Raw genomic sequence first — 23,874 nt, forward strand, 5'->3', positions numbered from 1 at the left:
AAAGGGAATATAATTTTCAATATATGATAAAAGGATATATTTAGACTCTTCTCACATGCATAAAGATAACTCACCACATTTCAGTAGGTTATCATATATATTATAAACGTACACAAGTCTGTACAAGGATATTATAAATGGCTTAATTGGACCAAGGAAGCTCTATTTCGTACACCCCAATATATTAGCACTAACTTTCTGCAGTATATAGAGACCCTTCTCCAATTCCATGCTTAATGTTCTTTGTTAGTGACACGAAAAATAAAAATTTATATTTCAATTTTTTTTTTTGCCTTGTAAATGTTGATCTAAATCAGAAAATTCCACCTAGATTTCATACAAATTCAGAATGGTGACCCACAGTAAGAATGAGATGTTCAGCAGTAAAGAAAACCAGCATAGGCTTGTCTTGCACTCCGTGAAAATCCCTGTAACTCTCTGACTTGCAATAGACTTTTCCTAGCAAGACTAGGAAGCTGAAGAAAAAAAAAAAAAAACAAAAAAAAACCCAACATTTTATTTCAGTTTTCAAAGAAGTGAGAAATGATGCCCTGATTAAAAAGCTATGCTTCTTAGAAGAGGAAAATAATTGGAAATGAGACAAGATTCCCTTTAATGCAAGCCTACTACATTGAGGAATAGCAAAGAGAAAAGCCCCTTCTTTGTTTGAAGGAAATACAAATTAGTTGAAAAACATTACAAGCATTATGTAAACAAACCCAAGAGATTTAAAGCTTCTGTAACACTAACATAGCAAATACATAAATTGTTTCACTAGACATACACGTCAAAAGGCAACGTTATACCGCATCTATTGAAGTTACTCTCCAAAGTGCTACAGAAAATGCAAAACCAAAACCCTCTAAAAGTAATTAATACTATCTGAAATAGTAGTACATAATTCAGTCTCATTTTTAGTTCTGAACAAGCAAACCATAGCAAAAAAACAACCACAAAACCAACACTATAGGATTTTGGGGGAGGACTGAGGACCATTGAAATGGAATATGTGTTTTATAGTATTGTCTGAGGACATCATGATTTATATTAGTGACCATATGTAGGAGGCTCCCCCCACCAAAAAAATAATTATATTCTTTAGGTGTAAACATAACCATGTTTCCAAGGACACATGTAGCTGAAAATACAAAGCTGTGACTGACAACAAAAACTTACAGGAATGTGCATAAATATTAGTCATGTAAATGACTTGGAAGAGCAAATTCATATATTAGAACAACCACAAACAAACAGCATCCTTTAAAATCAAAACTGTGAGTACAAATACAGAAAATGCTAGATTACATGGAGAATCTCATATAAAATCAGGTGCAAATACTTTACATTGCTGGCCAGCTCTCTTTGCATGGATAAGAAAAAATAAGCACATAAAAGCAGCATGTTTTTAACAAGCAACTGCACAGAGGGAAGTTACATAGCTCTGCATATACTTACTGTATACATCTCTGTGTGCATACACACAGTAAGAGATGTACATTGCACAAACTGCATAAAGAATACACTATATACCTGGAACGCACACACACAGGTATCTATGCATTCAAGCTCAAACCTCGCCGTGCATAGACAGAGCATTTCCACATAACCTACAAAAATATAAAACAAAACCACACATACACATGCTTCTACTGATGTGACTACGAACATATGATTACCTAACTGGAGCCTAAAGTAAAAGAGGATATACAAAATGTAACAGAACATGTAATAAGTGGAATGTCAAGCTGCAGCAACTGCTGGTGTCATCCCCGCACTATCAAACATACATATGAGTATGATTGGAGACCGAGAGGCTAAATATTTCACTGTCACAGCATGTCGAGAAATGCAATTCATTTCTCTCTCACGTGCTTTAGGACAATGACAATTTAATACAAGGCCAGCAGATGTAAAAGAGAGAGAAAAACTGAACAAACTGGCCCAGAATAATCACAAATTTCCTCCAGAGATCCTGGTAGCATGAGGCTCATATGCACTTGTAACAGATCAACATTTTGTTGTTTCTTCCCTCCATGAATTTGCTGTGATGAAGAATTCATAGCAAAGCTTATCTTACGGGCAGAGGCTACTTTAAACTTCAAGAGAAACAAGAGTTCTTCATGGTTTTTTCCCCCCCCCTTACTTATCCTATGCATTTGACTTATTTTCAGCAAAAAATAATCATTTGTGATACCTCCAAGAAAGGTTCAGATAAGTGGGGTTTTTTCATTGCTACTTACACTTCCACAGGGGTGCAAGCAACCTCTCTGCAGGTCAAGGGTCAGTCCTTTAAAAACATTCCGTAAAATGAATAATCATGTCACTTATAAATAATTCATACTCTAATACCATTATTTTTCTATCATAATTCTGCTCCATACCATAAACAGCAGCACAGTATATGGGCTGCACATCTGTGAGAATAGACATATCATACCTTCCAGCTCCTCTACGCGAAGTAGGCTTCAAGTATTGTTAAATATTATCGCAGACAAGTTACCTTCTGTATTTGATGAATAGCACCATGTATTTGAAATTAATTGCAAAAGTAGGGATGGCTAATGAGGCGGCCCTTATCTTTTCACAGCAGTGCAAGCACAAGTATTTTTCTGCAGGCTCAAGATTTCTTTTAAATGCCCAAAGTGCAATTAACTAAGTTAAAATCTGATTAAAAATATAAACACAGAAATCTTCACAACAGCTAATGCAGCCTCACAAAAAACTAATAATAATAATAATAAAAAGACTAAGGAAACCCTTACCTCTTTTCTTATCACTAAGCATGTGTTTTGAAAAATAATAATTAAATAAATTGTTCCCTGCAGATTCTTCCCAGTTGTTTTGCTTCCCATTAGCATCTTTGAAAAGAGTTTGTTAAGTCAATAGTTATTCTTTATTACGGAACTATGGGGATGGTGCCCTTCTACCCATCTCAGTTGAAAAATAAATTCAAAGCCTAAGGACTGTTAAGGAAAAGGACAGTTTGTCTCAGGAAAAATGGGAGGAAAAAAGAAGTATAGAGAAAAACTGATCAGCCATTCAAGAGAATTAATGGATATCCACAAGGGCTTTGCTAATAACATGGGTTAATTACCGCTGCAACACACCAGGCTCGGTAAATAAAAGAGCACAACCATAAACACATTAAAATGAGCACCTATCACTAAAAGAGGGGCAAGCCCCAGTAAATTAAAAGCTGTCAGAAGGGCATTACAGCACAAACCTCTTACACTTCATGCAGGGTTTAAAACTTGCCAGCAGTCTCTCAAAGCCCCAAAAAGCTTCTCTGGAAACAGAGGGAAGAGGCCTGCAGCCCATGGGAGAACACGGGCAGAGCCTGTTCAATCACCCACATTTAGGGGCTGGCTTCACAACACAGGGCTGCATGCCACATTACACACCTGGGTTGCGTATAGAGGCCTGGAGACTTCTGACTTAATATTAACTTTGGGCTTTACTTCTTAATAACAACTGTAAATAGCTATCTCTTAAGGCAAATGCACGAGGTTAAAGATCTCCACAACTGTGGAGTGGAATTAAGTGCTGCTTCCCACTTCACAAAGAAGCGTTCTTCAGTCCACCCTTTACAAATGAAAGGCACTTCTAACGAAAATTCTTCAGGAATTAGAAGCCATGTCAAAGCGTGAAACTGACATAAACTCTCCTATGTTTAGTATATAATTGCCTTGTGCACAGACACAGACATACACACACATAAATATATATACCTTTACATGCTGAGTATACACGCATACTCATATTCATCCATACACAAACATAACCAGGACAGGGTAACCCAACAGACCATTCCCACGCTGCAACATGGATAGAATGGATAGAAAAAGAGGAAATACATATCCCGACCATCACTGCACTTAAGTATTCACATGACGTGACACCTAAATCCACTTTTTATATGTTACAGCCACCCCACACAATCCTTATTTCTTGTAATCTCTCTGTTTTATCAGCTGCACTGTAAGAGGGAGATCCATGGGCACTGTAACAGCTGAACTGGTTTCACATTTAGACTTTGCTGCACATTTGGAAATGGCAAAAGTAAGGGAACTGATGAGGGTTCAAATTAATGAAACACAGTGAGCCACAAAGGGCAAATGCCCATAGTGCATGGAGATTTCTGGAGTTACAAATCTCCTCCGTTTTCCGTGTTTGACATTCGGAGAACATGTTTAAATTCACTAAACTAGCCCTGTTCTCATTCCGCCCCCCCCCCCCCTTTTTTTTTTTGCAGTGTTTCAATTGCCTTTTCTTTTCCAACAGCTGTGACAACTGTTAAAACAGTCAGTAAAATTAAGTCCACTCTATAATCCTACAGTCAACGTTACATTTTAATCAGAGGTTGAAGGAGATTTCACGTTATGAACGCACTGATTCATTTAGAACGATTAAACTGACACATATGTCAAAATGAGCAGATATATTTATTGCATCTGTTAGCTTATTAACTATTAGTAATTATTACTGTTACTGTTATTGCCGAAAAAGCAAAAAGCCAAGGCTGCAGCTGGCTTTTAAGTTACTGCATTCTTTAACATGCTCTGCGCCTTAAAATCAAAGCATACTAGTGACAGGCAGATGTCTGTGCACTCCCAAAATGTTCGTGCAATTTTTAGCTTGAATCCTCTTTGCCCTCATCCGTAACATAAAAACTGCAGGAACTACTGTATTTATTTTATATTCTTGTACGTGCATATGCATGTTACAATATATAGCAAAAATTCAATTACTATGAACATTAATAACATGTAAAACTCTGACGTTTATTAATTGAAACAGAGAAGCAGACACATTTTTGAGCTTTAGTTACTTCTCTGTGTCCACTCATTCATACCCCAAACCCTATGCTCAGGCAAAACACTGGGAGTGTTTTAGGATGACTTTTAATTCAGCCAAAGAGGAAGGAAAAAATTAGTTTGAATCTTGCACCAGAGCCAAAAAGACATGTGCCCCGATTTCATTTAAATGCATCTACTCTAAGAGGCTTATCTAAACTAATCATTCAAATTAGCTGTAAGAAGGTAAATTCAAGAAAGCTCCTTTGGGGAGGTGGGGGGGGGGGGGGGTGAAAGCATGGACATACACACAAAAAAGGCAAGTTATCTTTTTTATATATTTTATCAAAAACGTGTCACTTAGTAAAAGCTGTGGAAACTGCACTCTTACATTTACAAAGGTTATCTTACATTAGATAGCAACCTCACAGTACATTGACCTATAAACCACATCTGAGAGGGTCATCCTACCTCTTTTTATTTCCTTTTATTTATCCCGGAACATGACAGTGAGTTTCCCTGACTCCCCTTTTCCCAAACTGCATTCCTGCCAGGCAGGCTATTTGTTACGTCCTGTATTATTCCACCAATATATGACCACCGCATTTCACTTTGTATGTCTGGCTTAATTACAAATAGCAGTGCAATATGCAGACAGTAAGGACAGCTAGTGGGCATCTACCTATAATACACTGTCACTTCTCAATACAGCCTTTCCAGATTGCGTCTAGGGCGATGCTGGCCATTAGCTTGGGGTTTTTTCTTCGCTGTTACTGTCACACTCAGTGTAATAAGAAGGTGCACGGCAACGTTAAGTGGCTCGACATCAAGAAAAATGAACCGGTGACAGCTTCCGTGATATATTCCCATTTAATCCCTGCGGCGGGCTGAAATCAAGTTCAGGGGCCGCTCACCCGCCCGGGTTTGTTCGGGCGCCACGCTTCCCACCGGGAGCACTCCGTAAGGTAGCTGGGAAGTGCCAGCCAAGTACTGCGTGCGCCTCGTCCAAAAGTGTTCTGCTCCCTTTTGTAAGGAAAAGCAGAGAGCTGAGGAACCCCTGTGAAGTACGGAACACACATCGCCCAGCGCTCGGGCCGCTCCCGCCCTCCTAACCGGGGACCGGGCGCACCTGTAAGCCTGCTCGGCCCCGGGGCCGACCGCTTGGCCACAGCAGCACCGCTCCGCGCCCTCCCCCGCGACATACAGCCGCCGCGCAGTGCCCCGGGCCGGGCCGGGCCGGGCCGGGCGGCTCAGCATTCTGTACCTGCAGCCTGCGCGCCTGTCCTGTTTTATGGCGGTGCGGGGATAAGAGGTAAGGGAAAGCGGGGAGCGGTACCTACTCTTCCTCGTAGTGCAGGGAGAGCGGCTCCGGCAGGCAAAGTTCTACCGAATCCATGTGCACCCGGCGACCATGCTTCGTGCGCCGTAAAGCAAAGTTTCCGTGGCGGAGCGCAGCGCTTGGCACGAGCGCGGCCGGGCGAGACGTCGGCGGCCGGCCGGGACCCAGAGCTCGCCCGCCCGCCTAATCAAGGGCTTAAAGCCGCGCCGGGCACTCATGAATATGAAGTAGTTCTTTACATATGCAGTCCCCGCGGCCCGGGGCAGCGTCCCATTGGTGACGAGGCGGCCAATCAGGAGCCAGGGTGGCCCGGTGCGCGGGCTGCGCGGCAGGTATAGGGGTGGGGACGGGGACGGCGGGGGGGGGGAGTGCGGAGCGGCCTGAGGCGGCGGCGGCGGCGGCGGGCAGAGCTCGCGGGTATGTTCGCGGTACTGCGCGCTTCTGTGGTCCCCAGCTTCACCCGTCGAAGGATCAAACGCAGAGATAGAGGATGAAGTTTGAGACGCCGTCACCCGTGCTGGTGGCGTTTCGCTGCGGTGCCGTCAGGGAGAAGTCTCGGCTCAGCTCTTCTGACCGCGCCTGCCCGACCTCTCTGGAACGGCCCGGCGCCAGGGAACTTAAAACATAATAAAAACAGCAAGCGCAGCCTGCCGAAGTTTCCGGGTAACTCAACTCTTCATTGTCATGCGAGTTGCTGTGGGGGGAGGAAGGGGTGGGCTGGGGTTTTATGCTGTGTAATATATATAAATACATCTAGATTATATAAATATGGTTTTTAATACATATAATCGTTTTAAATATTTAAAGCTTTTTTTTTTTTTTTTTAACTTACTAAAAAACCCGGCATTCCTAACAAAATGAGCACTCAGATCCATTCCTTAATAGCGTGGGTGCAACTGGGAGCATAGGCAGGTATATATTCATATACAGGTATATATATTAATGTACAGGTTAGCTATCTTTAAACATGGGTATATTTAAGGTGTATGCCCCATGGGAATATTGAGGCGTTTAGATGTATATATTTAGATACAGCAAAGAGAAAAGCTCCAGAACCGCTCAATTTCTTCCTTAACTGTGGAGGGATTAGAGTGGACTGACTGAACCGGCCTCATTTTAACAAGATAAGGGACTGTGCTGTAGTAGGTCTGTGTTAGTAAATCAGGGAGTCCATAGACCTCTACAGTGTTTGGGGTTTTGTAAAGGGAATTTTACCAAACTGAAAGGGAAATGACACACGTAACCCTGTATCTATGCCTGCATAAACATCACCAAGCCCAGCTCCAGTAAACCACTTCCAGCCACCTCAGAGCTGCTTATCTCTGTCGTATGAAAGGTCCCTGATTAAACTTGTTCCGTGAAAATGACCATACTCAAATTTAGAGACACTATTTGCACTGAAACACATGCACGCATCCCTTTTTGAAAAGATCAGTCATGAACTGGGGTACATTGTTTTCTCTGAAAAGCTACTGTTTTTACTTAATATTACGACTAAGACACCCTGCTTATTTTCCAGGTTCAACGTGTTTCTGCCCCTACCAGTGAAAACATACGCAGGCTATTTCTGGTAAGATAAAAAAAGAATAAAGAAAACCCCACCACTGAAAAGACTGTATTTTTCTAAAATTCAGTTCAACTCTTAACAAAATCTTTTGTGACTGGAACACTAACAGGATGCAAATAGCAGTCTTTTAGCTCAGAAAAAATCTGTGCAAACCCGTAGAATGCATTAATACCATTCATAAATCTGAATGCAAATGTGTTCTCCAAATCTCTTCCACAGCACTTTACCAAATAAATACAGCAACAAAACCCAGTTACAAAATGCTTAAGTTCAATAGATGTGTTTGTGTTTGTTTATAGAGGAGAGATTCCAGTGTTAAGTATTTAATCTTATGTGAAGACCAGGCCTGCTTCCTACAAAAGAATGGATTCCTACAAATAAATACATGTAACTTTAGGAACTGAAGTCACACAGCAAAACTACAGCTCGGACTACTGTACAAAAGAAGGTAGTAAAAGCTTCATTACTAGTAGTAGTACACTGTCTGTATTGTTAAATGTGAACTCTGTAATTAAGATGTAAATTCACTCATAAGCAGTGATTTAGAAAGCTCCAAAATGTAGCATAAAATCCAAGTACTCTGTAGAAACATCAGAGACAAAAAAAAAAAACCACAATTTTTATCAAATTTTTAAATGAGAGGCATTTAATAGTGCTATTGTATTATAATGTCCCCTTTAAAGTAACAGTTTGATAAATATGGATTTGGGAAGCAAATCAGAACTTGCATGTCTTTATGTAAAGGTATCTGTATTACTATATAAACCCAAAGTAACAGTTCCTACAAACCGATTTACATTTGCACATTGGCAAAACATGAAAATACAAATACATTGTTTGCACTGAGCATGTCTCCGAGTGTCTGTTTATACATTTATACCCCAAATTGCTATTTTACAATATGCTAAAATGACTTCAAATCTTTTAATGTGTATGTGTTTTCTTATTTTAAAATTATTCATAATGAATCCCCTATACATTAGTAATTTGCTCATGTCTCTTTCCTTTATTAAGTTCCCTGAATACACCCCCCTTAAAATATGACATCTAATCCATTTCAAAATTTACCAAGCACAGATTAGCTTGGTTTCTACTTTCTTTCATTTATCTCCTAAGATTATATATATTCAGGTGCTGAAATATGATGGTCTCTTTCCTTCTGTCATGGTCTGTCTTTCAGTAAGCCCTCCTTTTCATGTCCAAATTAGTTTCCCCTACCTTCCCTCTGCATCCCCAAATAACAAATTTTTCCTCTCCCACTATGAACCATAATTACCTTCCTATCAACCATCTTTCATCCAAGCAAGCAGCTCTCTTCCCTGCCAGTGCTGCTTCTTGGGAGAACCAGAAATACAGTGCTGCACTTTGCATGCTGATAAACAAAGCAGTTGGCTTCTTCCCCCAGGACTGAAAGTGTCATCTCCACCAGACTGGGGCCTGGAATTCCAACTACATTCTTGCAGTTGGGTTTCACAGTTACTGATCAATTTGGGGGGTGGGGGGATGGGGAGGAGGAAAAAAAGAGTGAGAAAGAGATTACAGCAAGAAATAAACTGGTGCTAAGTGTAGCTTCATTTTTCTCAAGCTTTTTCTCTAGAGCTACATGAAAACAGTAGTAGGAAAAAGGGAACAAAAAGCAAAACAGGTATCCATTTACTGAATTTTACCAAGGGATGTAGACTAAGGACATACACACAGACACCTGCACTAACTCATCAAACTGTACAGCGCAAAATCTTACCACAAGGAGTCTATACAAAACAGTGGTAATGGAATCAGAGAGGGGAAGAAAAAAGCCAGCACGAGTGCCTGCACCAGTCAAGGGGCATTACTGAGCTGCACCTACATTTCCATGTTTCTCTGTGCATATAATTTCTCTTGTGTGCTTAACAGTATATCTTTAAGCATCTTCACATTTAAATACTGTAGACATTCCAAGGCATCCAAATGGCCAGAGGCTTGAAACACAACTACCTCAAGGCAACTAAAGAAGTAAGATTCAATGGTGCTTTAGTACATTGTGTTAAATGTGTATTTACCAAAAGGAGCAAGATGCTCAAGCCACCTGGGAAGGAGCAAGAATATGAAAGAGTCTAATAGGTGCTGAGAATTTGGTTAAAAACAAATATTCTATTCTTTAGCTAGAAAATTGCCATACACCATGCCACCTTATTCAAAGCCTAGCTGGAAAATACCATATTCTTTAAAGTTGGAAAGAAGCACTGAAGTATCAAATGTGTGATTTGCCCTTTATTCACAGTCGCTAATTAAAGAAACACAACTCAGATGCGATCCAACTATGCTACAAGTGAGATCAACATTAGAACAACATTGTCACTATCTACTGGTCTTTCGTGTTTTGTGCTTCCCACTGAAAGGCACTTGGTGCATCCCTGGATACCACTAATGAGTTAAATAAACAAATGCTACCAAAGTCCCAAATTCTGCTCACCTGTTTGTACGTAGTTGAACAAACTGTAGCAGGTTATTACTTTAAAGCCATCTGCTACTTCAATCTGTATTTAGCATTAATTACTCCTTGTTTTGATCTTAGGGAAAAAAAAGAAATCTCATAACACAATCTCCGAATGCTCCTTGGAACTTTTCCACAGTGCATTCACAAATACACAGAGCAGGGCTTTTGGCTTTTGCCACTATGCTCTGCTCCAGTATATTAAAAACATCTCCATGAAATAACAGGAATTGCCTTACCATGTTGCTGAACTACATTCAATTTATCTCCTCTCTCAAATAAATACTCCATATTTTCTCCTCATTTTATTTTCAAGGGCATGCTTATTTAAATGACTGCCTTCTACAGAACAGAAACTGTTCGCATTGCTGGAAATGAAAATTATTCTCTTGATGAAACACCTTTTCCAAAGCTTCTGACAAAAAGGAAGGGGGGGGGGGGGGGGAAGGATATAATAAAGAGAGACACACACACATTGCCTGTCACCCACCAAAAAGGGTCTATTCCCTAAAGATAATTCAGGCACACACTTCAGTATGGATATCTCACTGTTACCCCAAGCTCCTTTTTTAGTGTAAGTTTCTTCAGAGAAGCTGAAATGCATTACTGTCTCAGGCAGCCAAGGATAAGATGACTGAGGGAATTCAGTTGCTCTGTTTAATTAATACAGGATTATTTCACTTTCATTTTGTGAAGCTAATAATATGACTGGTGGAATGTCAGTAAAAATTAAATCATAAACTAGTGCAGTACCAAAGGGAAAACTTACTTTAGTTATGGAGTATTCCCAGCAGAAACCTTGAAAATCTTACACATATTTACACTGATAAAACACCGCATGTACTTCATGGGATACTGCAAGCTTTTTGCAGTCCTTGTGGCATGGCTTTACAGAGCAAGTGTTAACATTTTGAGATTGTACATTAATAAATGAGTTGCAGTTATATTGTTTCTTGAATGTTAAGCATCACATATTAAGCACAGAAACACTTTCAAGGTCAATGTCCTATTTTGGACCTTTTCAACAGCTGTGATATTATGATAATCACACTTAAAATATTCCTATAGAAAGAGTAAATTAGCCCTGTTCACCGGAAGGATTATTATGATAAACAACAAATCCAAAAGAACAAATTCAGGTTTCTATTTTTTTTACTCTCAACACAATGAATTGCCGTCCCTTGCTGTGATGGCTTTTCCATCCAGGAATGAAATAAATCCACATTTTTCTGTGCTTACGTTACCTTTCGGGGTTTTTTTGGAGGCCTCATCTATGTAAAAATACCTTCCTCAAAAAGTACTTGTACTCTCTGTTATAACTAAAACATTCCAGTTGACATCCCATTCTATCACCTATACAAATACAGTACCCCACTACACCAGAGGGGAAAGAAGAAAACTTCGCATCAGCAGCTATTCCTAAGCAAGATTAGGGGTTTAGCTCCACCTAATCGAGGGATGAGACCTGTCCCTCAGTGGGTCTCTTTGCACTCTCACCAAGCCCTTCTACCTGACTTCAAGCTCCAAGCCCTAAAAATAGAAGACAAAGAAGACGGAGTGTAAATATTCCCCCAGTGAAAACACCAATAATCTTTCCTGTGAGCTGACATAAAACTGCTTGTTACACTGCCCTAAGATATCATGGCTTGAAGCGAGAGTGTGTGCATGCACACACACAGAGCCACCAACCATCCTCAAAGCTTTTGTAAGTGTATTTGTGCATGTCCATGTCACAGAGGCTCCTACAACATCTGACGTGGAGCTGGTACACCTCCTGTATGGAACACATTCCCTCTAGCCTGCCTTTTTTCCACCCTGACTGTCCCAGCCCATCTTCCATCACTCTTCCTCCTTTTTCTCCCCCTGCTTCCCCTCCACTCTGGCATTTTTATTATTAATGTTATTGCTATTATTACTGTCCAGGCATAAGCTGATCCACAGGGGAGCCTGTGTAATTTAACCCCTCAAGCACTAAATTCCTTCACATGTGCCAAAGACACAGGTTTGTTGTTGCCTCCAGCAATATCCCAGGAAGACGAGTGATGGCGGTGTCATATCATCACACAGCGACTTAATCTATTGCGACACCCAGGGAACGGGTAACTGAAGAGATTTACAGAACATGCTCTCAGACTGAATACAAAATGTTATACACTTTACCAACAGACTCAAGTCACAGGAAACAAAGTGAAACAGATTTTGCCCTCTTACGGCTCATTGTTTCCATGACTGCTTTATCCAGTCCCACCACCGCATTACTGGTCCCACAGTACATCTTCTACTTATACAACTCTTGTTTCAATATTTTTGTTCTGTCTTTGTTCTTCTCATGTTCTCTGATTAACAAACAGCCAGATCACGTTGAACTGCCAGGTAACCTAGCCTCAAATATCTTCATACACTAGATGACTGAAACCATCACACCAGGGTTATTCCTACATGTCTGACATGTAATGCGTACTTTTTAAAACAACAGATTAAAGGGGTTCTGCTTTTTAATGCTGCTAGAAACCCTAAATTAAACACAATTTCTAATTCAATTTCTAAACAAGAAATACTGACAAGCAGGAAAGTGTCTATTTTAAGTACTGAAAACCCAACACCTGACCTGCTTGCCAAGCAGGGGCTTTCTGCATGGGTGCACTACTTTTTGTTATCTATAACTATTAAGGAATATGTCAATATAATGTAGAAGTATGCAACTGTTCTCTCCAAAATCGAGGTGAGAGTCTCTCTACCTTCCATCATTTTGCTGATCTGGGAAGCAAGAACTTGCCACAAAATTCATACTCGAGACAAACCAGAGTAGTGAAATGTCCTCAGCTCAGGATAACCTGACTCCTGGTGAATCAGACCTTTCATCATGCCAAATCAACCACTCTAAAATAGTCAGAAGAAACTGGTAACAAAGGTTGAGTGCACATGGTCAAGAGTAGACAAAGCCTCCTTCCCCATAAAGTACTAGCTACCTTTAACTCACCCCTAGACACCCCAGATCTAAAGCAGGTAGAGACTTCCATAATGATGGTCACTGAAATCTGTCCCTGTAAGTAAGAGAACTCTTATTTTTCTTTCTGCATACATTCCTTCTTTTAAATGCATACATCAGCTGACTGAGCCCTCAATATTGTAAACTTTGTAAAGACGCATATTTAGACTCCAGGCCAAATGATTTCTTGGACACACAAGCACAGGAAGACATTAAGCACATCTTGTACTTTTCCCCCAATCATTAATATAAAGAGACTTAATATAAAGGTTTTCATGGATATGCAGCTCCCAGATGGCTAACTGTACTGTTCCAAAGAAACAGGGAATTCACACCAATTGCTCTTTTCCAAGGTCCTGCAGCTCTATCCACCTGAAAGTCAAAGATCTGATGCTCCTAAAGGAAGCCTTTAAGCCTCAGGGTGTACTGAAATGCTGTTCACCACTCCTACATTCATTTCCCACTTACTGATCAGTATATCCAACACAAGTGCAACAATCCTGCTATCTAGTAAACTTAGTACACTAACATTTAATGGGATCATACTAACATCTTTAATACAATACATAAGAATTACACATTAACAAAAATGCCTGTGTTACATTATTACAATGAATGCTTTTTCTCTGGTATTAGTAAATATGATTAAATGAGACAATATAATCGTAGTGACATCCTTCTGCAGCTGAAGCCTTCTATTATCACTGTTTCAGTCCTATAGTAGCTTCATTCTTATTGACCAGACAGTTAGCCCTATTCAATTATTCAATCTCACATCAATGGATTTAGCTCTGTATATAATGGTTAAGGTGTAAATGTTATGTGTGCACTCTTTCAGCTTAGCTCATGTACTTGCAAATTCGGATTTATATTCTAATTTCCCTTTTAAGAAAGATGCAAATCTTAAGTTTTCATGTTAGTTTTTGGTTTGTTTTCTCTCACTGGTTCTCCCTCCGTTTCAGATCTTATGTTTCCAGAAACGGAGCTTAACTTTCCTATGATGGAAATTTCTGTCTTTCACAGACAAAACAGGAAAAGTGAAAATTGTAATTATTTGATTTAACTGTGCTGAATAAAGCAATAAAATAGCAGTATGATTTTTAAGCAGATCCGTCAGTATTTTCCTGCTACAACTCTCACCAAAGGTGTGAATTGATCCAGAAAGTACAGCCTTTAGACTTACTGCACTACTGACACTTGTATCGTGACCAATTTCTTTCAATTACTGCAGATGTGTGCATGTGTGCGTATACCTACACAAACACACACGTAAATGTGTTATATTATAGGCTCTTGGTTATCCATGTATATTTACCCACCAAAAATCAGTAATAAAAAAGCCGAACCAACATGTCTGTGGAAGTGAACAGCTTCATCTTTCACTCTGTGTTAAATGCCTTACTTCCTCTCACTTCCCAGCCAGATTTTACATTCCTTTCTCAGACAAATGCACATTTACTTGGGTAGCACTCCCCCCTCCATAAAGCAGTGTAGAACAGATTCCTGATTACCTGCTTCCTGAAAGCACATCCATTTTTGTGCGTCTAGAAAACAGATCTAATACTAGCACCATAATACAGTATCCTTACTGACCAGATAACCCAGAAGAACACAGCACTTATCTGAGCATGAGTTCAAGCAATACTAGTCAATGAAATAGGGATTTCCTAGGGACACCCTTGCTGTTAGCTGACTTGAACCCAGTCAGGACTATGTTCAAAACAGCTGAAGTTTATAAGCATGAGGATACTAGCAGGGAGCTATTATAATAAGAAAATCTAAAGCAATTCCTGCACATAACCATTACACTGTGACTGTTAAGAGACAGGCAAGAATTTCTCTACTATTGTCAGGGAAACAATAGGCTTAAAAAATTGGAAAGGCTTTTAGAAATAAAATACCAAAGGAAAAGTTGCAGCTCAGTCTTCCTACTGACCTGTTTATTCCAACTTCAGATTATTTGAGGCATTAACATAAACTGTGCCAAGTCTTACTAAAGGCCATATCTGTATTCTTTAGCACTGTTTGCATTTGGTACACATATTTTCAGAACGCTAACAATCTTTATTCAGTGACAAATTTGGCAGAAAAACAAGAATCAGTTCTCTTTTAATGTTATTTTTCTAAATAAATTCTCTAAACCTGATTGAGTTAGATCCTTGGATCATGCTTTGGAAGATGCAACTCAGACATTATGAATAAAGTGAGGCACTTAAGCAAATCAGACTTTTATTCTTCACCCACTGAGAAGCCTGAGATTTAAGATGAAAGAGCTGGGCTGCTTTTTTCTTTTCTTATCCTGCAAGGTCCCTTCATTTTCCCTGTTTTCCCAGTAGATTTACTTGTAAATCTGGTGACAGCCACATCTGAAGTCCTGAGGTCTGACTCCTGACCTCAGTTATGTTAGCCCTTCCCTGCAGAAGAACTACCCCTTGGATCACTGACTTGCTATTATTCTATGGTTAATAGACCTGAGCTGTGCAATATTTTTTATCTGGCTACAGTCCTATCTCTAAATTCTCTATTTTGGATGAATACCGATTTTGTGACATGAAGTCTGCTATATAATGAAATGCAAACAATGAAAAGGCTAAATCAGTTTACAAAAAATCTATTTGTCAAACAGTGTGGAGATGCTCCCAATTTAGTCTGGGCAGTGCATGCAGCTCTTGATAAGGGAGTTTAAAACCAAGCCGTTCCACTGCATAGAAATAAAAAGCATCTGCACGAGATACCTTTTCTTTTGGAGTATCTTCCTTATAACCTGTAGCTAATTACTAATAAATAAATAAATAAATAAATTTAATTACTCCCCCCCCAACCCCCTTTGGATTCTGCAGGAATTTTCCAACAGCCAGGAGCACTGTTACAGTAGGTAACAGCAAACGCCTCCCCAGTGCAGTCCCCTTATGTCACATTTGCATTTCTATTCAGCTACATTGCCTGACAATGAAGCAAATGGGTCTGCCTTATCTGTACAATTCTGGACAACAGAGATTTCTAAGCCATACAAAGGAACGAGCTTAACATGCAGCACTCAACACCTCCCGGTGCCCCCCCCCCCTCCCCGCCTTAGCCCTGTGGGGAATATAGCCACACAAACACCTGGGCACACCAAAATCTGACACGGGATGCGAAAAGGAACCGGGTAAAAGAATACACATAAAATAACATAAAAAAAGCTATCGAGACTTTGAAGGAGCTTGCCAGCCTCGAGGAAGAAAACAGTCCCAACCCTCAAGATTCTCAGGCTTTGTTTGGACGGTAACAGAGGAGTAAAAGGAGTGTCCCTGGAATGTAAAAGTAGATAATAATCTAGTCAACCATTTACGACTCCCACTGTCCCTTTTAGGCTGGTATTTAATACAGCAGATGAAATCTAGAGATCCTTTTTATCAGGGAAATTTCATATCACCCTAGTTTTCATTAGAAAACCTTTAGCAGCTAGGCTGGCTAACTCATGCCATTTCATTGCGGTAGGAGGAAATTTCTGGCTAATTCCTTCAAAATTAATATCATCTCGTTTAAAAGTCAGAAGTGACACACAAAAAAAAAACACCCTGCACAAGCTGAAACATCCAGATCAAACTTGTGTTATGACAGGACTTAAGCCAGTTATAATACAGGCAAGGGCTTTAAACAGCAAAGAAAAAAATCACAGTGACACAGTCCTAGAGACACATTGGCTTTAGTCTGGATATGTATGTACATTTATACACACACACATACACACATATATATACACACATATATATACAGTTGTACACTTTGCTCTCAGGGTAACAAAACAGGCTTTGTGCACATAATCTGGAGTTCAAGAAACTTCATTGTGGTAGGGGCTATCCACATATTATTTGTATGTACAGAAGTAAACTAGGTTAGCAAGCATGGAGAAGGCAGTGAGAGAGTATGTGTCTTTTTGTCCTACTCAGTATATCCTAAAGCACAATACACATTTTAAAGTAGCACGCTGAATTTTGCATTGCTATCTTATACTTTAATTGTCCTGAACTTCCAGGTAAGGTTATTCTTTGCTGTGGAACAAATGCTGAATTTCTCCCCAGAGGTGGTTGCAATGAGTAGTGATTCTCTGTCTTTTTCTCACTCAGACAGTTTTGAAGATTTACAGGCATGAATATCATCATGTTAACATAAAATGATATTATTATTGCCAAAAAACAAGGCAGTTAAGCACAGAGACAGTGAGGCATGCAGAATGCTTACTTGGATTCAAAGGAAACACAAGCTGCTTAAAGCAGACCATTGTTTTCTATTTTACTAATACCGATGCTTCAAAAGCTGCTGTCTGTTGTTGCCTTTGTATGAGCTGGAGCAGAAGGTTAGAGTACGTTCTGCCTCTTCAAGTGTTAGCACGAGAACAGCCAACTTTTATTATCTGAAAGCACTGAAAATGGCTTTATTGCCGAGGAGGTATGAAACTACCAATTGTCCTGGTATCATAACATCCTAAAGCATTGCAGATCCTTCAAATGCTGTCAAGGTGACAGATCACTTTTACCCTCAACTGTGGAGGCATATGAGCGAACTTCACACAGGCGTGTGCATATGGTGCAGCACAGAGCAAAATTCAGTCCTTAAACTTGCTATGGTAAAAATAAAACTGAAAAAAAAATAATTGCTACTGGCATGTCAACATTTTAAAAAATTTTTCCAGACTGCTGTGTTAGAGTTATTATGAGATGTCACGTACCACTACACTGTTGGAACTACTAATACTAATACGGATGGAAGAGAGCTACAGTGGCTAGACAGTTAAGAAGTAACTCAGGAAAACCTTTTCCACAGATTGGTCCACGGCCTGCTTTAATCTCAAGTCAGGTCAGGATTACATAGCGTACACATACAAGTGAAAATAACACCTTACCTCTACCCCCTCATGAACATGCAAGGACACAAGTTGTAGAATACACCTTGCTGGCTCCATATGTAGTTTATGCCCATGTACTACATCTTGAGGATACCCATCATAATGGTTTCTACAAGCCTGCTGCTTCTGGGGTAGAGTAAGCAACACAGCTGACCAGAAGGATTAGATGAGGAATTCAACTAATTAATGAGCCTTGCAGGCAAAATATCAGTTGTTCTGCTCTTTAGGGCATTTACAAGGTCAGATGTTTGGTTTTGTTTGGGGTTTTTATCCCAGTGAGTCAGGTCAGACTCACTGTCTGTCAACATGCACAGAATTTGTAAGACAATTGTAGCCCCACTATCAAGCCAAACAATACAGTATCTTTTGTCTGATTCCCACAGTAAGGGAAGAACTGCTCCGGCCAATTCAGCTTTATAAAAATATGCTTCTCTAGTTGTTACTTTGCTCTCCTATGGGTTTAGAATTATGAACACAATATTTCCCATTAAAGAAAACACTCTGGAACACAACTTCAGATATTCTGGAACACAGCTCCATTCCACAGTCCCACTCTGCTATCTTTCTGATGGCTTTTCTGAGCATCACATGGCACAGTTTTCTTCCATCTGCCAAGGAAGTTTCCCAAAAAGTCTACCAAGTTCAAGAAATGAGGAATCTGAACAGGAGACAAGTTCAGCTAGAACACAGAAAAATGGTCAGCACAACTCGTCTGTTTCTCTAGCAATATGTGCACTGTTACTATCCAATGGCCTCTTCGGTAATAAACTGGTCCCACCTCCCATCTGCTCTTCTTGCTGGCCTCCTGCCACTTCAGCCTCAGTCCTTTCCTGTCTTCAAGATGTCATTCAACTTCACTTGCTCCCTTACCCATTTGTTCCTCTTTCCAAGTGAGATCAAGCATACATCTTTCTATGTCTCTCGCTCCAGCCTTTAACTTCTGCTCCATCTTTTTAGTAAGTGTCTGTTTCTGCTCCATTTATCATGGTTGGCAGTATGCACTATGCAGGTGTCAAGGAAACCAAGGGAGAGTTCACTATTCATGATATTGCCTTTTCAGCCTTCCCCTGGCTTGCCATTGAGTGTCAGCTCCTTAACACTAAGCTATATGTTGAGAAGAATGTGTATCAGTTAAAGGCAAATTACCTTAAGCCAAGGGCACATAAAAAAACAAGGCTGCTTTAAAGTTAGTCTTATCCAACCTCATTCTGATTATTCTTCCTTTTATTTGAGTTTTTTATGTCATCTCTACCGCGTTTTTCCTTACAGGCTAAAAATAAGAGTACAAAACATTGCATGATGGGGGACAAAACATGCAAGCTGTAACATGAATGCCTAACGCATGACTTTAGTAAGTGCTTCCTTTTTTGCATCAATATGGACTTGTGTTTCATTTAATGGAGTCCAGCTCTCAGAAAGAAACATCTTGGACTCAGCAGGACAGAATTCCAAACTACAACAGAAATAAATGGGATTCATCCATCCCCTTCAGTGTCTTGAGCAGAGAGGAGGCACAGCTTCCCTTGAGAGACCTGTGTGGCCGCTACCAGCTGGACCCATTGTTTTTAAGGACAACACTCAATTCCACAAACATACAATGAACAGCAAAACCACAGATCCTCGAGAACTGATTTGATTCACACCTGAGAGAAACTTCCCCATACATGCTATACTTCATACAATCACAGAATCTGCTAGGTTGAAAAAGACCTTTAAGATCGTCAAGTCCAACCGTCACCCCAGGACTACCAAGCCCACCACTAAACCATGTCACTAAAGGCAAACTGATCTCCCCTTATGGCTGCCCCTCATGACCTCCACTAGCAGTCACCCCTCATTTCCCCCCCATAATAACCTACACTGTATAGCTGCTTCATCTACCTCACGGCCAACCCTCATCTCCCCGATGATCTTCCCTTCAACACAATACTATGCATCCTTTAAAGCTAGCCTGCAAAATGGTTCCGTGACTGGCAGAGCCTCATCCAATAACTTTTCACATAATAGTGAGGAATATTAATGTAACTGAAAACATAAAACTAAGGGCTTAACATAAAAATCTAGTTTATTGCCCTGCAAAATTTCTCCAGGAAGTAGAGTTTCATGTTTCTCCAACACTGTAAATATTATGTTGCAATTTGGAACTCAAACATGAATGTTTAGATGAGACAGTTGCCAAAACTTCCTTCTTTTGCTAGAAGGCAACAAAATATATTCCTGTCCACTCATAAACTGTTATTATGTTGCTCTGAGACCACTACGCAATCGTTTCTTAAAGGAAATGGTAGAATATACAATGGCTTTAAGTGCTGTAACCTATTTTCTGTTACTGTTGTACCACCTGAAAAGAGCCCCACCCCTAGAGAAGCAGGTCAACAGCATGGAGCAGGTCAAGGTTACAGCTGAAAAGGCAGAAAAGTGCAGGATAACTACACACTGTGAACGAGTAACACAACTTATTGGGCAACACAGGTGGCACATTACGAGCAACATCCAGATTACAATGATGTAATGAAGGGATACCTCTCATACCTTGAAAGACAAGGACAGCACAAGGCAACAAACCATCCAATTATCTCTATTCTTCATCCTTCAGTCAACTGTCTCAAGCACAAGGGATCACCCTCTTAAATCAATCTTACATTCATTTCATTTATCCCTTTACAGATATGCTCATTTTATTCTGGTCCACTCGGCATCTGATACAACAGAGAAGAACCTGAGCATAAAAGCCTAGCAGACTCTGCCTGTAAAGAGCTACCATGTATTTCCTTTGTCACATCCTCTCCCCTTCACCAAAGTGCCATTAACAGCCTCTGTGGCAAAAACACTATTTAGTACCCTGCGCTACTATGTGCAACGGGGCAAATACACATCCCATTGACCACCACTCCATAGCTGGTTGCACTGTCTCTCTGGTTCGACAAGTCTGTGCTGATGGCACCTGTTAAAGCTGCTTCAACTAAGCTGTTCTGCATTTGTCTGGCTGGATTTGGACTTCCCGGATCCCTGATTGAATACAAAGTGATTTGAAAAAACAGTGTTTGGCAACAAGCACAGTGGGGAGTACACTGTGTGTTGGTATACAAGAGCACAATGTGTTCTTCATAACATCACTGAGGGAGCATGCTGCTCAAATCTCTCTGCTGTCGAGATCAAAATGGTCTCTTTTGTTGTCAGCTGTTTATTAGCAGCTGTTTAATGTAATTCCAAATGATCTGCTTGAATGAAGTTGTCATTCTTGTAGTTCACTTTAATGTAGTTAAAAAATACCCTACTCCACAGCTTGGCTATGTTATTTTTCTATTGTTCTTCTGAAAAGTTGCACTCTCTTGTATTTTTTTTCTGGCCTGTCAGAATAATAAAAGTGATTTCTCAAAATAAAACATTAATTGAAGGGGGAAAAAAGAAGCAAAGGATCAAATATTTATTTCAAAACACTTTCGGACACTTGAGAATGGTTTGATTAAAACTATCTTTGCTACTAAAAGAAGCAGCAATAAGAAGTGAACTTGTCAGCAAATACATGAGCAAAAAAGATTTTCTATTTCTGTAAGTATTTCAAGACATTCTCCTCTCATGGGGGTTATAAATTATTTTACTGCATTTCACAATGAAAAGAAAGTTGTTGCAGAATGTTGATATAGTGAGAAAAACCCGACACGTACGCTCCTTGATGAAGTAGTTTAGCTTATAGTAATACGCTTTTACAAAGTGTGTGGGTTTTGTTAAAATCTGCTTGATACCAAGAGCGATAATAAGGGCCATAACCTGTAAAAATATTTGCAGTTCTATGATGAACAATAGAGGGCACTAATGCTTCTAATCTGGCAAATGCATCACAAACCAGACAGACAAAACAGCAGTGATACTTGTAGCACACAAACCACATCATCTAATCTAAATACGTAGATAGCAGAGGATTTCTCTGTCTCAGAAAAGTTCTTTTTGTCCTTTAAACTTCCCTCTTTTTCTTTTTTTTTTTTTTTTTGTCTGCAGAAACTAGGATGTGATAATAACACACTAATACTTGCAGCCTTTTAAAGTGTCATTTTCTTTTGTTCATTGGACAAAGCAGATGCAACTTTTCCTCATACAAATCCCTCTTCTGTGTACTTTCTCACCACATACTTCTCTGTTTACCTATAGCTCTGTACAATAGTTCAAGGTAAAGTAATTCCAATGATAAATGCAGAAGCCAAAGGATACTTAACATGCATGTTATCTATGTTCCCAGCAAGCTGATGTAGAAATATAGGCTACAAGCATCAGCAATTGAGCGATACTGGGGTACCATCTGAAAGCTCTGTGTTAGGAAGGCTTATCAGGGGATCTTATGCCACTAAAGCATTTTAAGCAGTTTCACTTGGCTCTGAAAAGATGCAGCTAATGAAAATGGTACTATCCATAAAACGCAGATTCAGAGCAAGTATTTTAGCAAGGTTCTGCATCTCAAAATACCTTTTCTCTATAAGCTTTAACAACACTAACTTAGAGAACAATTATTTTTTCCCAGAATAAATCTCAAGAAGATAAAAACTTGGTTAGAACTGCTAGCAGCTAAAGACTGCCTTACCTTTTTTTAATGCTTACCAGTCTCTCTCATTGCTATTCAAAGAAACAGATTTATTTTCTCAGCCTCGGAGATTGAAACTTTGGCAAGAGAGACTTAAATAGCAAACACCAACTAACAGATTGTTGCTAACAGTGTGAAAAATTGGTAAATGCACTTTGATTCATTCAGAATAACTGTTATCTGGAGAAACATAATAAATACTAATATCATGGTTGCAGTAATTTCAGCACGTATCTTAAATGAAAAATGAAACATATGTCCCTAGATGCACTGCAGACAGCAAAGGCTTCGTGAATTGCATGGCTTAATTTCATACTCCTCAATTTCAGAAGTGATGCATCAGCTTTTCAAAGATACTAAACTCTAGCAGCTCTTACAACATTAGCATCTTGTCCAAGTCAAACGATACAGCTTTAAGGCCACACTAATAGCTGGGCTCAGATCTGAAAGCTGGACTCAAGTCACCTCCCCTACAAAAGCAAGATATACACAATCAGAGAAAATAACTCAAATATCTGTCCTGAATCAGTATGAAATGTAATGAGTTTCCACCTTCTAATCTGGAACATTTAAAATCTTTCTGGCTGCATATCAGAGACAGCCAATGCAAGTACTAGGTGTTCTTTATTTGACTATACTGAAAAGGTCAAAAGCCTGCACAGTATTCACCCAACTCTTGTTGGGAGTTTTCTGACGTCTAAAGATTATTCCCTAACTTCAAAGGGGTTTGTGTTGTCTGGTTTATTTGTTTTCCTTTTAAAATATGACCTTAATGCAAGCATTCTGCCTTTTCTATCTTTATTTTTTGTGCCACTGAAGAGACTGGCCTTTGCATATTTCTCCATTTCCTTCAAGCACTCATAAATGGCTCCAATCTCCAGTCATAAAAGACAATGCCAACAGGTAACACACAAACTATGCTATGATGGATTATCATTCCAATTCAGCATATTATATTAAGTGCTGTCATACCAATGACACTCAATTGTGTCTATCTTGAGAGGCAAGTAACAGCCAGACACAAGCAGTATCTATGATGCCACCCAAAACAAAATGAAGCATATTGCTTATTCCTGTGCTAAAAGTGTAAGCAAGGGACAAAAGCCATGGATTTGGCCAAGAAATTTTGCATACAACAAAACTGCCATGGGCCAACAGGCATATAGATACACAGACAATACATATGTATAGCACTGGAAAAAGAGTAAATGTTTAAATATAGCATAAAGACAGTAGCCTTTGATGAGCA

At 39.7% G+C, this 23,874-nt stretch overlaps 1 protein-coding gene across 27 annotated transcripts in view; it reads right to left on the reverse strand.

Annotated features, from left to right (window-relative positions):
- ESRRG (estrogen related receptor gamma) overlaps positions 1-23,874 on the reverse strand; it is a 402,731-nt gene that overhangs the window by 156,530 nt on the left and 222,327 nt on the right. The window contains exon 1 of one of the 27 annotated variants that reach the window (XM_062606079.1): positions 18,047-18,184. The exons of 24 other annotated variants lie outside the window; for them this stretch is intronic. Coding sequence is in view for 1 of the 3 variants with exons in the window: in XM_062606065.1 (XP_062462049.1) it covers positions 6,134-6,189 (56 nt within the window). In the remaining 2 variants the exon portion in view is untranslated. Of the gene's footprint in view, positions 1-6,129; positions 6,367-18,046; positions 18,185-23,874 lie in introns of those variants that run through there. 2 more of the 27 variants (XM_062606065.1, XM_062606078.1) reach the window with 2 other exon arrangements.

Source organism: Pezoporus occidentalis, unplaced genomic scaffold (assembly GCF_034315485.1).
Source record: "Pezoporus occidentalis ecotype Australia unplaced genomic scaffold, CSIRO_AGI_Poc_V1 ctg93, whole genome shotgun sequence".
Classification (NCBI taxonomy): Eukaryota; Metazoa; Chordata; class Aves; order Psittaciformes; family Psittacidae; genus Pezoporus; species Pezoporus occidentalis.